The sequence below is a fragment of the Scyliorhinus torazame genome, chromosome 5 (genome assembly GCF_047496885.1).
Source record: "Scyliorhinus torazame isolate Kashiwa2021f chromosome 5, sScyTor2.1, whole genome shotgun sequence".
Taxonomy (NCBI): domain Eukaryota; kingdom Metazoa; phylum Chordata; class Chondrichthyes; order Carcharhiniformes; family Scyliorhinidae; genus Scyliorhinus; species Scyliorhinus torazame.
Genome location: NC_092711.1, coordinates 263,344,863 through 263,363,533, shown reverse-complemented (window position 1 = coordinate 263,363,533; position 18,671 = coordinate 263,344,863). Strand labels below are relative to the sequence as shown.

At 59.8% G+C, this 18,671-nt stretch overlaps 1 protein-coding gene across 13 annotated transcripts in view; it reads left to right on the top strand.

The window, feature by feature from the left end:
* dlg3 (discs, large homolog 3 (Drosophila)) overlaps nucleotides 1-18,671 on the top strand; it is a 1,021,949-nt gene that overhangs the window by 817,461 nt on the left and 185,817 nt on the right. For all 13 annotated transcript variants that reach the window (XM_072505485.1, XM_072505481.1, XM_072505482.1 and 10 more), the window contains one exon: nucleotides 18,438-18,540. In XM_072505485.1, coding sequence (XP_072361586.1) covers nucleotides 18,438-18,540 — 103 coding nt within the window. The remainder of the gene's footprint in view (nucleotides 1-18,437; nucleotides 18,541-18,671) is intronic.

The window sequence follows — 18,671 nt, the reverse complement described above, 5'->3', positions numbered from 1 at the left end:
CCCCAATCAGTGTGCTGCCCAACCACTGTGCCACTGTGCTGCCCCAACCACTATGCCACTGTGCCAGCCCAACCACTGTGCCACTGTGCTGCCCCAACCACTGTGCCACTCTGCTGCCCCAATCACTGTGCTGCCCCAATCACTGTGCTGCCCAACCACTGTGCCACTGTGCTGCCCCAATCACTGTGCTGCCCCAATCACTGTGCTGCCCCAATCACTGTGCTGCCCAACCACTGTGCCGCCCCAACTACTGTGCTGCCCAATCGCTGTGCCACTGTGCTGCCCCAACCACTGTGCCGCCCCAATCACTGTGCTGCCCCAACCACTGTGCCACTGCGCTGCCCCAACCGCTGTTCCACTGTGCTGCCCCAATCACAGTGCTGCCCCAACCACTGTGCTGCCCCAATCACTGTGCTGCCCCAACCACTGTGCTGCCCCAACCACTGTGCCACTGTGCTGCCCAAACCACTGTGCCACTGTGCTGCCACAACCACTGTGCTGCCCCAACCACTGTGCTGCCCCAATCACTGTGCTGCCCAACCACTGTGCTGCCCCAATCACTGTGCTGCCCCAACCACTGTGCCACTGTGCTGCCCCAATCACTGTGCTGCCCAACCACTGTGCCACTGTGCTGCCCCAAACACTATGCCACTGTGCCAGCCCAACCACTGTGCCACTGTGCTGCCCCAATCACTGTGCTGCCCCAATCACTGTGCTGCCCAGCGACTGTGCCACTGTGCTGCCCCAATCACTGTGCTGCCCAACCACTGTGCCACTGTGCTGCCCCAATCACTGTGCTGCCCCAATCACTGTGCTGCCCCAATCACTGTGCTGCCCCAATCACTGCGCTTCCCAACCACTGTGCCACTGTGCTGCCCCAATCACTGTGCTTCCCAACCACTGTGCCACTGTGCTGCCCCAATCACTGTGCTGCCCCAATCACTGTGCCACTGTGCTTCCCAACCAGTTTGCTGCTCCAACCACTGTGCCACCGTGCTGCCCGAACCACTGTGCCACTGTGCTGTCCCAACCACTGTGCCACCGTGCCGCCCCAACCACTGTGCTGCCCCAACCACTGTGCCACTGTGCTGCCCCAATCACTGTGCCACTGTGCTGCCCCAACCACTGTGCCACTGTGCTGCCCCAACCACTGTGCCACCGTGCTGCCCCAACCACTGTGCCACTGTGCTGCCCCAACCACTGTGCTGCCCCAACCACTGTGCCACTGTGCTCCCCAATCACTGGCCACTGTGCTGCCCCAACCACTGTGCCACTGTGCTTCCCCAACCACTGTGCCACTGTGCTGCCCCAACCACTGTGCCACTGTGCTGCCCCAATCACTGTGTCACTGTGCTGCCCCAACCACTGTGCCACTGTGCTGCCCCAACCACTCTGCTGCCCCAATCACTGTGCTGCCCCAATCACTGTGCTGCCCATCCACTGTGTCACTGTGCTGCCCCAACCACTCTGCTGCCCCAATCACTGTGCTGCCCCAATCACTGTGCTGCCCAACCACTGTGCCACTGTGCTGCCCAATTACTGTGCCACTGTGCTGCCCCAACCACTCTGCTGCCCCGATCACTGTGCTGCCTCAATCACTGTGCTGCCCAACCACTGTGCCACTGTGCTGCCCCAACCACTGTGCTGCCCAACCACTGTGCCACTGTGCTGCCCCATCACTGTGCTGCCCCAATCACTGTGCTGCCCAACCACTGTGCCACTGTGCTGCCCCAACCACTGTGCTGCCCCAATCACTGTGCCACTGTGCTGCCCCAATCACTGTGCTCCCCAACCACTGTGCCACTGTGCTGCCCCAACTACTGTGCTGCCCCAATCACTGTGTCACTGTGCTGCCCCAACCAATGTGCTGCCCCAATCACTGTGCTGCCTCAATCACTGTGCTGCCCAACCACTGTGCCACTGTGCTGCCCCAACCAATGTGCTGCCCCAATCACTGTGCTGCCCCAACCACTGTGCTGCCCCAATCACTGTGCCACTGTGCTGCCCCAATCACTGTGCTGCCCAACCACTGTGCCACTGTGCTGCCCCAACCACTGTGCTGCCCCAATCACTGTGCCACTATGCTGCCCCAACCAATGTGCTGCCCCAATCACTGTGCTGCCCAACCACTGTGCCACTGTGCTGCCCCAATCACTGTGCTGCCCAACCACTGTGCTGCCCCAACCACTGTGCCACTGTGCTGCCCTAATCACTGTGCTGCCCCAATCACTGTGCTGCCCAACCACTGTGCCACTGTGCTGCCCCAATCACTGTGCTGCCTCAATCACTGTGCTGCCCAATCACTGTGCCACTGTGCCGCCCCAATCACTGTGCTGCCCCAATCACTGTGCTGCCCAACCACTGTGCCACTGTGCTGCCCCAATCACTGTGCTGCCCCAATCACTGTGCTGCCCAACCACTGTGCCACTGTGCTGCCCCAATCACTGTGCTGCCCAACCACTGTGCCACTGTGGTGCCCCAATCACTGTGCTGCCCCAATCACTGTGCTGCCCAACCACTGTGCCACTGTGCTGCCCCAATCACTGTGCTGCCCCAATCACAGTGCTGCCCAACCACTGTGCCACAGTGCTGCCCAACCACTGTGCCACTGTGCTGCCCCAGTCACTGTGCCACTGTGCTGCCCCAATCACTGTGTTGCCCCAATCACTGTGCTGCACCAATCACTGTGCCACTGTGCTGCCCCAATCACTGTGCTGCCCCAACCACTGTGCTGCCCCAATCACTGTGCCACTGTGCTGCCCCAACCACTGTGCCACTGTGCTGCCCCAACCACTGTACCACTGTGCTGCCCCAACCACTGTGCCACTGTGCTGCCCAATCACTGTGCCACTGTGCTGCCCCAACCACTTTGCCACTGTGCTGCCCCATCCACTGTGCCACTGTGCTGCCCCAACCACTGTGCTGCCTCAATCACTGTGCTGCCCCAACCACTGTGCCACTGTGCTGCCCAATCACTGTGCCACTGTGCTGCCCCAACCACTTTGCCACTGTGCTGCCCCAACCACTGTGCCACTGTGCTGCACCAATCACTGTGCTGCCCCAACCACTGTGCTGCCCCAATCACTGTGCTGCCCAACCACTGTGCCACTGTGCTGCCCCAACCACTGTGCTGCCCCAATCACTGTTCTGCCCAACCACTGTGCCACTGTGCTGCCCCAACCACTGTGCTGCCCCAATCACTGTTCTGCCCAACCACTGTGCCACTGTGCTGCCCCAATCACTGTGCTGCCCCAATCACTGTGCTGCCCCAACCACTATGCCACTGTGCCAGCCGAACCACTGTGCTAGCCCAACCACTGTGCTGCCCAACCACTGTGCCACTGTGCTGCCCCAATCACTGTGCTGCCCAACCACTGTGCCACTGTGCTGCCCCAATCACTGTGCTGCCCCAATCACTGTGCTGCCCCAATCACTGTGCCACTGTGCTGCCCCAATCACTGTGCTGCCCCAATCACTGTGCTGCCCCAACCACTGTGCTGCCCCAATCACTGTGCTGCCCAACTACTGTGCCACTGTGCTGCCCCAATCACTGTGCTGCACCAATCACAGTGCTGCCCAACCACTGTGTCACTGTGCCAGCCCAACCACTATGCCACTGTGCTGCCCCAACCACTGTGCTGCCCCAATCACTGTGCTGCCCATCCACTGTGCCACTGTGCTGCCCCAACCACTGTGCTGCCCCAATCACTGTGCTGCCCCAACCACTGTGCCACTGTGCTGCCCCAATCACTGTGCTGCCCTCCACTGTGCCACTGTGCTGCCCCAATCCCTGTGCTGCCCAACCACTGTGCCACTGTGCTGCCCCAATCACTGTGCCACCCCAATCACTGTGCTGCCCAACCACTGTGCCACTGTGCTGCCCCAATCACTGTGCTGCCCAACCACTGTGCCACTGTGCCGCCCCAATCACTGTGCTGCCCCAATCACTGTGCTGCCCCAACCACTGTGCCACTGTGCTGCCCCAATCACTGTGCTGCCCTCCACTGTGCCACTGTGCTGCCCCAATCCCTGTGCTGCCCAACCACTGTGCCACTGTGCTGCCCCAATCACTGTGCTGCCCCAACCACTGTGCCACTGTGCTGCCCCAACCACTGTGCCACTGTGCACCCCGAATCACTGTGCCACCGTGCATCCCCAACCACTGTGCCACCGTGCAGCCCCAATCACTGTGCCACTGTGCCGTCCTAAACACTGTGCTGCCCCAACCACTGTGCCACCGTGCAGCCCCAATCACTGTGCCACCCCAATCACTGTGCCACCGTGCAGCCCCAATCACTGTGCCACCGTGCCGCCCCAATCACTGTGCTGCCCCAATCACTGTGTAACTGTGCCGCCCCAATCACTGTGTCGCTGTGCCGCCCCAACCACTGTGCCGCCCCAACCACTGTGTCACTGTGCCGCCCCAACCACTGTGTCACTGTGCCGCCCCAACCACTGTGCCACCCCAACAACTGTGCCATTGTGCTGCCCCAACCACTGTGCCGCCCCAACCACTGTGCCGCCATAACCACTGTCTCACTGTGCCGCCCCAAACACTGTGCCACTGTGCTGCCCCAATCACTGTGCCACTGTGCTGCCCCAACCACTGTGCTGCCCCAACCATTGTGCCGCCCCAACCACTGTGTCACTGTGCCGCCCCAAACACTGTGCCACTGTGCTGCCCCAATCACTGTGCCACTGTGTTGCCCCAACCACTGTGCCGCCCCAACCACTGTGTCACTGTGCTGCCCCAATCACTGTGCCACTGTGCTGCCCCAACCACTGTGTTGCCCCAATCACTGTGCTGCCCCAACCACTGTGCCACTGTGCTGCCCCAACCACTGTGCTGCACCAACCACTGTGCTGCCCCAATCACTGTGCTGCCCCACCACTGTGCTGCACCAACCACTGTGCTGCCCCAATCACTGTGCCACTGTGCTGCCCCAATCACTGTGCCACCCCAATCACTGTGCCACTGTGCTGCCCCAATCACTGTGCCGCCCCAACCACTGTGCCACTGTGCTGCCCCAATCACTGTGCCACTGTGCTGCCCCAATCACTGTGCCACTGTGCCGCCCCAATCACTGTGCCGCCCCAATCACTGTGCCACTGTGCTGCCCCAATCACTGTGCTGCCCCAATCACTGTGCCACTGTGCCGCCCAAATCACTGTGCCACTGTGCTGCCCCAATCACTGTGCCACCCCAACCACTGTGCCACTGTGCTGCCCCAATCACTGTGCTGCCCCAATCACTGTGCCACTGTGCCGCCCCAATCACTGTGCCACTGTGCCGCCCCAATCACTGTGCCACTGTGCAGCCCCAATCACTGTGCCGCCCCAGCCACTGTGCCACTGTGCTGCCCCAATCACTATGCCACAGTGCTGCCCCAACCACTGTGCCACTGTGCTGCCCCAACCACTTTGCCACTGTGCTGCCCAACCACTGTGCTGCCCCAACCACTGTGCCACTGTGCTGCCCCAACCACTGTGTCACTGTGCTGCCCCAACCACTGTGCCACTGTGCTGCCCCAACCACTGTGCTTCCCCAATCACTGTGCTGCCCCAATAACTGTGCTGCCCAACCACTGTGCCACTGTGCTGCCCCAATCACCATGCTGCCCCAATCACTGTGCTGCCCAACCACAGTGCCACTCTGCTGTCCCAACCACTATGCCACTGTGCCAGCCCAACCATTGTGCCACTGTGCTGCCCCAACCACTGTGCTGCCCAATCGCTGTGCCACTGTGCTGCCCCAACCACTTTGCCACTGTGCTGCCCCAAGCACTGTGCCACTGTGCTGCCCCAAGCACTGTGCCACTGTGCTCCCCCAACCACTGTGCCACTGCGCTGCCCCAACCACTGTGCCACTGTGCTGCCCCAACCACTGTGCTGCCCCAACCACTGTGCTGCCCCAATCAATGTGCTGCCCCAACCACTGTGCTGCCCCAACCACTGTGCCACTGTGCTGCCCAAACCACTGTGCTGCCCCAAGCACTGTGCTGCCCAACCACTGTGCCACTGTGCTGCCGCAATCACTGTGCCGCCCCAATCACTGTGCCACCGTGCAGCCCACAATCACTGTGCTGCCCCAAGCACTGTGCCACTGTGCTGCCCCAACCACTGTGCCACTGTGCACCCCGAATCACTGCCACCGTGCATCCCCAACCACTGTGCCACCGTGCAGCCCCAATCACTGTGCCACTGTGCCGTCCTAAACACTGTGCTGCCCCAACCACTGTGCCACCGTGCAGCCCCAATCACTGTGCCACCCCAATCACTGTGCCACCGTGCAGCCCCAATCACTGTGCCACCGTGCCACCCCAATCACTGTGCTGCCTCAATCACTGTGTAACTGTGCCGCCCCAATCACTGTGTCGCTGTGCCGCCCCAACCACTGTGCCGCCCCAACCACTGTGTCACTGTGCCGCCCCAACCACTGTGTCACTGTGCCGCCCCAACGACTGTGCCACCCCAACCACTGTGCCATTGTGCTGCCCCAACCACTGTGCCGCCCCAACCACTGTGCCGCCACAACCACTGTGTCACTGTGCCGCCCCAAACACTGTGCCACTGTGCTGCCCCAATCACTGTGCCACTGTGCTGCCCCAACCACTGTGCTGCCCCAACCATTGTGCCGCCCCAACCACTGTGTCACTGTGCCGCCCCAAACACTGTGCCACTGTGCTGCCCCAATCACTGTGCCACTGTGCTGCCCCAACCACTGTGCTGCCCCAACCACTGTGTCACAGTGCTGCCCAACCACTGTGTCACTGTGCCAGCCCAACCACTATGCCACTGTGCTGCCCCAACCACTGTGCTGCCCCAATCACTGTGCTGCCCATCCACTGTGCCACTGTGCTGCCCCAACCACTGTGCTGCCCCAATCACTGTGCTGCCCCAACCACTGTGCCACTGTGCTGCCCCAATCACTGTGCTGCCCTCCACTGTGCCACTGTGCTGCCCCAATCCCTGTGCTGCCCAACCACTGTGCCACTGTGCTGCCCCAATCACTGTGCCGCCCCAATCACTGTGCTGCCCCAATCACTGTGCTGCCCCAACCACTGTGCCACTGTGCTGCCCCAATCACTGTGCTGCCCTCCACTGTGCCACTGTGCTGCCCCAATCCCTGTGCTGCCCAACCACTGTGCCACTGTGCTGCCCCAATCACTGTGCTGCCCCAACCACTGTGCCACTGTGCTGCCCCAACCACTGTGCCACTGTGCACCCCGAATCACTGTGCCACCGTGCATCCCCAACCACTGTGCCACCGTGCAGCCCCAATCACTGTGCCACTGTGCCGTCCTAAACACTGTGCTGCCCCAACCACTGTGCCACCGTGCAGCCCCAATCACTGTGCCACCCCAATCACTGTGCCACCGTGCAGCCCCAATCACTTTGCCACCGTGCCGCCCCAATCACTGTGCTGCCCCAATCACTGTGTAACTGTGCCGCCCCAATCACTGTGTCGCTGTGCCGCCCCAACCACTGTGCCGCCCCAACCACTGTGTCACTGTGCCGCCCCAACCACTGTGTCACTGTGCCGCCCCAACCACTGTGCCACCCCAACAACTGTGCCATTGTGCTGCCCCAACCACTGTGCCGCCCCAACCACTGTGCCGCCACAACCACTGTCTCACTGTGCCGCCCCAAACACTGTGCCACTGTGCTGCCCCAATCACTGTGCCACTGTGCTGCCCCAACCACTGTGCTGCCCCAACCATTGTGCCGCCCCAACCACTGTGTCACTGTGCCGCCCCAAACACTGTGCCACTGTGCTGCCCCAATCACTGTGCCACTGTGTTGCCCCAACCACTGTGCCGCCCCAACCACTGTGTCACTGTGCTGCCCCAATCACTGTGCCACTGTGCTGCCCCAACCACTGTGTTGCCCCAATCACTGTGCTGCCCCAACCACTGTGCCACTGTGCTGCCCCAACCACTGTGCTGCACCAACCACTGTGCTGCCCCAATCACTGTGCTGCCCCACCACTGTGCTGCACCAACCACTGTGCTGCCCCAATCACTGTGCCACTGTGCTGCCCCAATCACTGTGCCACCCCAATCACTGTGCCACTGTGCTGCCCCAATCACTGTGCCGCCCCAACCACTGTGCCACTGTGCTGCCCCAATCACTGTGCCACTGTGCTGCCCCAATCACTGTGCCACTGTGCCGCCCCAATCACTGTGCCGCCCCAATCACTGTGCCACTGTGCTGCCCCAATCACTGTGCTGCCCCAATCACTGTGCCACTGTGCCGCCCAAATCACTGTGCCACTGTGCTGCCCCAATCACTGTGCCACCCCAACCACTGTGCCACTGTGCTGCCCCAATCACTGTGCTGCCCCAATCACTGTGCCACTGTGCCGCCCCAATCACTGTGCCACTGTGCCGCCCCAATCACTGTGCCACTGTGCAGCCCCAATCACTGTGCCACCCCAGCCACTGTGCCACTGTGCTGCCCCAATCACTATGCCACAGTGCTGCCCCAACCACTGTGCCACTGTGCTGCCCCAACCACTTTGCCACTGTGCTGCCCAACCACTGTGCTGCCCCAACCACTGTGCCACTGTGCTGCCCCAACCACTGTGCTGCCCCAACCACTGTGCCACTGTGCTGCCCCAACCACTGTGCTTCCCCAATCACTGTGCTGCCCCAATAACTGTGCTGCCCAACCACTGTGCCACTGTGCTGCCCCAATCACCATGCTGCCCCAATCACTGTGCTGCCCAACCACAGTGCCACTCTGCTGCCCCAACCACTATGCCACTGTGCCAGCCCAACCATTGTGCCACTGTGCTGCCCCAACCACTGTGCTGCCCAATCGCTGTGCCACTGTGCTGCCCCAACCACTTTGCCACTGTGCTGCCCCAAGCACTGTGCCACTGTGCTGCCCCAAGCACTGTGCCACTGTGCTGCCCCAACCACTGTGCCACTGCGCTGCCCCAACCACTGTGCCACTGTGCTGCCCCAACCACTGTGCTGCCCCAACCACTGTGCTGCCCCAATCAATGTGCTGCCCCAACCACTGTGCTGCCCCAACCACTGTGCCACTGTGCTGCCCAAACCACTGTGCTGCCCCAAGCACTGTGCTGCCCAACCACTGTGCCACTGTGCTGCCGCAATCACTGTGCCGCCCCAATCACTGTGCCACCGTGCAGCCCACAATCACTGTGCTGCCCCAAGCACTGTGCCACTGTGCTGCCCCAACCACTGTGCCACTGTGCACCCCGAATCACTGCCACCGTGCATCCCCAACCACTGTGCCACCGTGCAGCCCCAATCACTGTGCCACTGTGCCGTCCTAAACACTGTGCTGCCCCAACCACTGTGCCACCGTGCAGCCCCAATCACTGTGCCACCCCAATCACTGTGCCACCGTGCAGCCCCAATCACTGTGCCAACGTGCCACCCCAATCACTGTGCTGCCTCAATCACTGTGTAACTGTGCCGCCCCAATCACTGTGTCGCTGTGCCGCCCCAACCACTGTGCCGCCCCAACCACTGTGTCACTGTGCCGCCCCAACCACTGTGTCACTGTGCCGCCCCAACGACTGTGCCACCCCAACCACTGTGCCATTGTGCTGCCCCAACCACTGTGCCGCCCCAACCACTGTGCCGCCACAACCACTGTGTCACTGTGCCGCCCCAAACACTGTGCCACTGTGCTGCCCCAATCACTGTGCCACTGTGCTGCCCCAACCACTGTGCTGCCCCAACCATTGTGCCGCCCCAACCACTGTGTCACTGTGCCGCCCCAAACACTGTGCCACTGTGCTGCCCCAATCACTGTGCCACTGTGCTGCCCCAACCACTGTGCCGCCCCAACCACTGTGTCACTGTGCTGCCCCAATCACTGTGCCACTGTGCTGCCCCAACCACTGTGTTGCCCCAATCACTGTGCTGCCCCAACCACTGTGCCACTGTGCTGCCCCAACCACTGTGCTGCACCAACCACTGTGCTGCCCCAATCACTGTGCTGCCCCACCACTGTGCTGCACCAACCACTGTGCTGCCCCAATCACTGTGCCACTGTGCTGCCCCAATCACTGTGCCACCCCAATCATTGTGCCACTGTGCTGCCCCAATCACTGTGCCGCCCCAATCACTGTGCCACTGTGCTGCCCCAATCACTGTGCCACTGTGCTGCCCCAATCACTGTGCCACTGTGCCGCCCCAATCACTGTGCCGCCCCAATCACTGTGCCACTGTGCTGCCCCAATCACTGTGCTGCCCCAATCACTGTGCCACTGTGCCGCCCCAATCACTGTGCCACTGTGCTGCCCCAATCACTGTGCCACCCCAACCACTGTGCCACTGTGCTGCCCCAATCACTGTGCTGCCCCAATCACTGTGCCACTGTGCCGCCCCAATCACTGTGCCACTGTGCCGCCCCAATCACTGTGCCACTGTGCAGCCCCAATCACTGTGCTGCCCCAGCCACTGTGCCACTGTGCTGCCCCAATCACTATGCCACAGTGCTGCCCCAACCACTGTGCCACTGTGCTGCCCCAACCACTTTGCCACTGTGCTGCCCAACCACTGTGCTGCCCCAACCACTGTGCCACTGTGCTGCCCCAACCACTGTGCCACTGTGCTGCCCCAACCACTGTGACACTGTGCTGCCCCAACCACTGTGCTTCCCCAATCACTGTGCTGCCCCAAAAAACTGTGCTGCCCAACCACTGTGCCACTGTGCTGCCCCAATCACCATGCTGCCCCAATCACTGTGCTGCCCAACCACTGTGCCACTCTGCTGCCCCAACCACTATGCCACTGTGCCAGCCCAACCATTGTGCCACTGTGCTGCCCCAACCACTGTGCTGCCCAATCGCTGTGCCACTGTGCTGCCCCAACCACTTTGCCACTGTGCTGCCCCAAGCACTGTGCCACTGTGCTGCCCCAAGCACTGTGCCACTGTGCTGCCCCAACCACTGTGCCACTGCGCTGCCCCAACCACTGTGCCACTGTGCTGCCCCAACCACTGTGCTGCCCCAACCACTGTGCTGCCCCAATCAATGTGCTGCCCCAACCACTGTGCTGCCCCAACCACTGTGCCACTGTGCCGCCCCAACCACTGTGCTGCCCCAATCACTGTGCTGCCCAACCACTGTGCCACTGTGCTGCCCCAATCACTGTGCTGCCCCAATCACTGTGCTCGCCAGCCACTGTGCTGCCCCAACCACTATGTCACTGTGCCAGCCCAACCACTGTGCCACTGTGCTGCCCCAACCACTATGCTGCCCCAATCACTGTGCTGCCCAACCACTGTGCCACTGTGCTGCCCCAATCACTGTGCTGCCCCAATCACTGTGCTTCCCAACCACTGTGCCACTGTGCTGCCCCAACCACTGTGCCACTGTGCTGCCCCAACCACTGTGCCACCGTGCTGCCCCAACCACTGTGCCACTGTGCTGCCCCAACCACTGTGTCACCGTGCCGCCCCAACCACTGTGCCACTGTGCTGCCCCAACCACTGTGCCACCGTGCTGCCCCAACCACTGTGCCACTGTGCTGCCCCAGCCACTGTGCCACTGTGCTGCCCCAACCACTGTGCCACTGTGCTGCCCCAACCACTGTGCCACTGTGCTGCCCCAACCACTGTGCCACTGTGCTGCCCCAATCACTGTGCCACTGTGCTGCCCCAATCACTGTGCTGCCCCAATCACTGTGCTGCCCCAACCACTGTGCCACTGTGCTGCCCCAGCCATTGTGCCACTGTGCTGCCCCAACCACTGTGCTGCCCCAATCACTGTGCCACTGTGCTGCCCCAACCACTGTGCCACTGAGCTGCCCAAACCACTGTGCCACTGTGCTGCCCCAATCACTATGCCACAGTGCTGCCCCAACCACTGTGCCACTGTGCTGCCCCAACCACTTTGCCACTGTGCTGCCCAACCACTGTGCCACTGTGCTGCCCCAACCACTGTGCCACTGTGCTGCCCCAACCACTGTGCCACTGTGCTGCCCCAACCACTGTGCTGCCCCAACCACTGTGCCACTGTGCTGCCCCAACCACTGTGCCACTGTGCTCCCCAATCACTGGCCACTGTGCTGCCCCAACCACTGTGCCACTGTGCTTCCCCAACCACTGTGCCACTGTGCTGCCCCAACCACTGTGCCACTGTGCTGCCCCAACCACTGTGCCACTGTGCTGCCCCAATCACTGTGCCACCCCACCACTGTGCCACCCCAATCACTGTGCCACTGTGCCGCCCCAATCACTGTGCCACTGTGCTGCCCCAATCACTGTGCTGCCCCAACCACTGTACCACTGTGCTGCCCCAATCACTGTGCTGCCCCAATCACTGTGCTGCCCCAACCACTGTGCCGCCCCAACCACTGTGCTACCCCAATCACTGTGCCACTGTGCCACCCCAACCACTGTGCTGCCCCAATCACTGTGCTGCCCCAACCACTGTGCCGCCCCAACCACTTTGCTACCCCAATCACTGTGCCACTGTGCCGCCCCAACCACTGTGCTGCCCCAACCACTGTGCCACTGTGCTGCCTCAACCACTGTGCCGCCCCAATCACTGTGCCACTGTGCCGCCCCAACCACTGTGCTACCCCAATCACTGTGCCACTGTGCCGCCCCAACCACTGTGCTGCCCAACCACTGTGCCACTGTGCTGCCTCAACCACTGTGCCGCCCCAATCACTGTGCCACTGTGCTGCCCCAACCACTGTGCCACTGTGCTGCCCCAACCACTGTGCCGCCCCAATCACTGTGCCACTATGCCGTCCCAACCACTGTGCCACTGTGCCGTCCCAACCACTGTGCCACTGTGCTGCCCCAACCACTGTGCCGCCCCAATCACTGTGCCACTGTGCTGCCCCAACCACTGTGCCACTGTGCCGTCCCAACCACTGTGCCACTGTGCTGCCCCAACCACTGTGCCGCCCCAATCACTGTGCCACTGTGCCGTCCCAATCACTGTGCCACTGTGCTGCCCCAACCACTGTGCCACTGTGCCGTCCCAATCACTGTGTCACTGTGCTGCCCCAATCACTGTGCTGCCCCAATCACTGTGTCACTGTGCTGCCCCAACCACTGTGCTGCCCCAACCACTGTGCCACTGTGCTGCCCCAATCACTGTGCCACTGTGCTGCCCCAATCACTGTGTCACTGTGCTGCCCCAACCACTGTGCTGCCCCAACCACTGTGCTTCCCCAATCACTGTGTCACTGTGCCGCCCCAACCATTGTGCTGCCCCAACCACTGTGCCGCCCCAACCACTGTGCTGCCCCAACCACTGTGCTGCCCCAATCACTGTGCTGCCCCAACCACTGTGCTGCCCCAACCACTGTGTCACTGTGCTGCCCCAACCACTGTGCTTCCCCAATCACTGTGCTGCCCCAACCACTGTGCTGCCCCAACCACTGTGTCACTGTGCTGCCCCAACCACTGTGTCACTGTGCTGCCCCAATCACTGTGTCACTGTGCTGCCCCAACCACTGTGCTTCCCCAATCACTGTGCTGCCCCAATCACTGTGCTGTCCCAATCACTGTGTCACTGTGCTGCCCCAACCACTGTGCTGCCCCAACCACTGTGCCACTGTGCTGCCCCAACCACTGTGCCACTGTGCTGCCCCAATCACTGTGTCACTGTGCTGCCCCAACCACTGTGCTGCCCCAACCACTGTGCTTCCCCAATCACTGTGTCACTGTGCCGCCCCAACCACTGTGCTGCCCCAACCACTGTGCCGCCCCAACCACTGTGCTGCCCCAACCACTGTGCTGCCCCAATCACTGTGCTGCCCCAATCACTGTGTCACTGTGCTGCCCCAACCACTGTGCCACTGTGCTTCCCCAATCACTGTGTCACTGTGCTGCCCCAACCACTGTGCTGCCCCAACCACTGTGCTGCCCCAATCACTGTGCTGCCCCAACCACTGTGCTGCCCCAACCACTGTGCCACTGTGCTGCCCCAATCACTGTGCCACTGTGCTGCCCCAACCACTGTGCCGTCCCAATCACTGTGCCACTGTGCTGCCCCAACCACTGTGTCACTGTGCTGCCCCGATCACTGTGCTGCCCCAATCACTGTGCTGCCCAACCACTGTGCTGCCCCAACCACTGTGCCACTGTGCTGCCCCAACCACTGTGCTGCCCCAACCACTGTGCCACTGTGCTGCCCCAACCACTGTGCTGCCCCAATCACTGTGCCACTGTGCTGCCCCAACCACTGTGCTGCCCCAACCACTGTGCTGCCCCAACCACTGTGCCACTGTGCTGCCCCAACCACTGTGCTGCCCCAACCACTGTGCCACTGTGCTGCCCCAAACACTGTGCTGCCCCAATCACTGTGCCACTGTGCTGCCCCAACCACTGTGCTGCCCCAATCACTGTGCCACTGTGCTGCCCCAACCACTGTGCTGCCCCAACCACTGTGCTGCCCCAACCACTGTGCCACTGTGCTGCCCCAACCACTGTGCTGCCCCAACCACTGTGCCACTGTGCTGCCCCAACCACTGTGCTGCCCCAATCACTGTGCCACTGTGCTGCCCCAACCACTGTGCTGCCCCAATCACTGTGCCACTGTGCTGCCCCAACCACTGTGCTGCCCCAACCACTGTGCTGCCCCAACCACTGTGCCACTGTGCTGCCCCAACCACTGTGCTGCCCCAACCACTGTGCCACTGTGCTGCCCCAACCACTGTGCTGCCCCAATCACTGTGCCACTGTGCTGCCCCAATCACTGTGCTGCCCTAATCACTGTGCTGCCCCAATCACTGTGCTGCCCAACCACTGTGCTGCCCCAACCACTGTGCCACTGTGCTGCCCCAACCACTGTGCTGCCCCAATCACTGTGTCACTGTGCCGCCCCAACCACTGTGCTGCCCCAACCACTGTGCTGCCCCAACCACTGTGCCACTGTGCTGCCCCAACCACTGTGCTGCCCCAACCACTGTGCCACCCCAACCACTGTGCCACTGTGCTGCCCCAACCACTGTGCTGCCCCAACCACTGTGCCACTGTGCTGCCCCAACCACTGTGCTGCCCCAAACACTGTGCTGCTCCAATCACTGTGCTGCCCCAACCACTGTGTCACTGTGCCGCCCCAACCACTGTGCTGCCCCAATCACTGTGCCACTGTGCTGCCCCAACCACTGTGCTGCCCCAACCACTGTGCTGCTCCAATCACTGTGCTGCCCCAACCACTGTGTCACTGTGCCGCCCCAACCACTGTGCTGCCCCAACCACTGTGCTGCCCCAATCACTGTGCTGCCCCAACCACTGTGCCACTGTGCTGCCCCAACCACTGTGCCACTGTGCTGCCCCAACCACTGTGCTGCCCCAATCACTGTGCTGCTCCAATCACTGTGCTGCCCCAACCACTGTGCCACTGTGCTGCCCCAACCACTGTGCTGCCCCAATCACTGTGCTGCTCCAATCACTGTGCTGCCCCAACCACTGTGCTGCCCCAATCACTGTGCTGCCCCAACCACTGTGCTGCCCCAATCACTGTGCCACTGTGCCGCCCCAACCACTGTGCTGCCCCAACCACTGTGCCACTGTGCTGCCCCAACCACTGTGCTGCCCCAACCACTGTGCCACTGTGCTGCCCCAACCACTGTGCTGCCCCAATCACTGTGCTGCCCCAATCACTGTGCTGCCCCAACCACTGTGCTGCCCCAATCACTGTGCTGCCCCAATCACTGTGCTGCCCCAACCACTGTGCTGCCCCAATCACTGTGTCACTGTGCCGCCCCAACCACTGTGCTGCCCCAACCACTGTGCCACTGTGCTGCCCCAACCACTGTGCTGCCCCAACCACTGTGCCACTGTGCTGCCCCAACCACTGTGCTGCCCCAATCACTGTGCTGCCCCAATCACTGTGCTGCCCCAACCACTGTGCTGCCCCAATCACTGTGCTGCCCCAATCACTGTGCTGCCCCAATCACTGTGCTGCCCCAACCACTGTGCCACTGTGCTGCCCCAACCACTGTGCTGCCCCAACCACTGTGCTGCCCCAACCACTGTGCCACTGTGCTGCCCCAACCACTGTGCTGCCCCAATCACTGTGTCACTGTGCTGCCCCAACTACTGTGCCGCCCCAATCACTGTGTCACTGTGCTGCCCCAACCACTGTGCCACTGTGCTGCCCCAATCACTGTGCCACTGTGCTGCCCCAATCACTGTGTCACTGTGCTGCCCCAACCACTGTGCTGCCCCAACCACTGTGCTGCCCCAACCACTGTGCCACTGTGCTGCCCCAATCACTGTGCTGCCCCAATCACTGTGCCACTGAGCTGCCCCAATCACTGTGCTGCCCCAATCACTGTGCCACTGTGCTGCCCCAATCACTGTGTCACTGTGCTGCCCCAACCACTGTGCCGCCCCAACCACTGTGTCACTGTGCTGCCCCAACCACTGTGCCACTGTGCTGCCCCAATCACTGTGCCGCCCCAATCACTGTGTCACTGTGCTGCCCCAACCACTGTGCCACTGTGCTGCCCCAATCACTGTGCCGCCCCAACCACTGTGCCACTGTGCTGCCCCAATCACTGTGCCGCCCCAATCACTGTGTCACTGTGCTGCCCCAACCACTGTGCCACTGTGCTGCCCCAATCACTATGCCGCCTCAATCACTGTGTCACTGTGCTGCCCCAACCACTGTGCCACTGTGCTGCCCCAATCACTGTGCTGCCCAACCACTGTGCCGCCCCAATCACTGTGCCACTGTGCTGCCCCAACCACTGTGCCGCCCCAATCACTGTGCCACTGTGCTGCCCCAACCACTGTGCCACTGTGCCGCCCCAACCACTGTGCTGCCCCAATCACTGTGCCGCCCCAATCACTGTGCTGCCCCAATCACTGTGCCGCCCCAACCACTGTGCCACCGTGCAGCCCCCAATCACTGTGCCACTGTGCTGCCCCAATCACTGTGCCACCGTACCGCCCCAATCACCGTGCTGCCCCAACCACTGTGCCACCGTGCAGTCCCCAATCACTGTGCCACAATGCAGCCCCCAATCACTGTGCCAGTGTGCCACCCCAATCACTGTGCCACCGTGCCTTTATGGAAACCAAATTTTACAACATGAGTTTGAAAATTTAGACATGTCTAACGACTAGTAATGAACTCTTGCTGTTGTAAGTGTACAGAAAGCAGTAATAGAAAATATGGTCATCTTGACTCTAATAACAGACATTTTGCCTGATTACATGTCTTACATTCATCATAAAATCTGCTTATATGGCTCATTCTTTAAAAGAGTTTTGAAGATGGTAGCTGCATGACTCAGTTTTTCCTCCAATATTGTCCCATGTCGGTTGTTCTGGAGTAAAACAGCAGCAGCATTTACGAGTTAGAAATTAGTTATTAACTATACTTCAAAGGATAGTGGAACACAATTTATAATGTACAGAGTACCTATTTATAGTTTGCTAACAGGTGCTGCCCTGATATTTGTCTCTCAGATTTCTATTTCAGGACACTGGCCAGAGCACCTTTAGCACAGACACCGCCAGTTGCTTCAACAGTTTGTGCAGGGCTGAATTAAAATATTGTTACTCTGATAACTGTTCCATTTGAGATTATGACTGCAAGCATATATAATCTACCTCCATATCCCCTCTCGCACTCCATCCTATTCAAGAACTAAATACGCTTTACTCTTATTTATTAATTATCCCAATCATTTTTATAAAAAAGTTTGTTGTTGGAAATTCTGCTACTCAAATGTTTGTTTCTTAGATTAGTGCCCACCTGGATATCTGTATGACAGAATACCTGCTCATTAGCACATCCACATTCTAGATTGCTGCTCATCAAGGTGCTTTCATCCCAGAGTGCAGTTCATTAATAACGCTTATCCTGAGGCAGGGGGCTGGTGACAACCTTGCAGTCAATAGCGAAGCTCTCTTGCAGAGGAATGGCTGATCACTTTCAATGTATAAAACATTATATTTTCACACAACTCTGTGCCTTTTAATCTTCATTACAACTAAATTCCATTTGACTTTTCCCCTTGTTGGATACTGAAAATGCGTGACAAATAAAGACCACCTACATCTTACACCATCCTGGTAGTCGCATAATAAAGTTTTGACTATTCATAGTGATCAATCTCTATCGATTAGTCTGCAACAAAACCAGACCTGGCACAAGCAAGGACCACTGGTAGAGATGCTTTGGGAACTATAGGTCCAAAGTCATCTGTTCCTTTCAAGGATTTTACGCTTAGCACATTCCATTTTCTTTCAATTACTCATATACAGGATCCCAATTATTTTAGGACGAGGTCTATCTATTTACTGCAGTTGTTTCTGAGTGAGCTGTTGGAAAGCAAGTAGTTCAGTCCAATTCGTGAGCCATCTGTCAGTCAGTAAGCGCTTCATAAATGCCATAAGTTTACATCATCACTACAAATTGCCATCAACTGAGTGGGAACTTGCTTGTGCTTTTAAATAATCCTACCTCTTTGTTTCAGGTGAATGGTGTAAACCTTCGGAGTGCTACCCATGAGCAGGCAGCAGCAGCACTCAAAAGAGCCGGTCAGACTGTAACGATCGTTGCCCAGTACAGACCAGAAGGTAAGCATGTGTGGCAATCAATGTGCTACTGGTGATGATTGGTCAAATCCAGCAATGACAGCAGATAAAGCTTCTCTTGATTTTCCTAAGAGTGTCTGACTGTTTTAATTCAATTCCTCCACCTCAGAAAG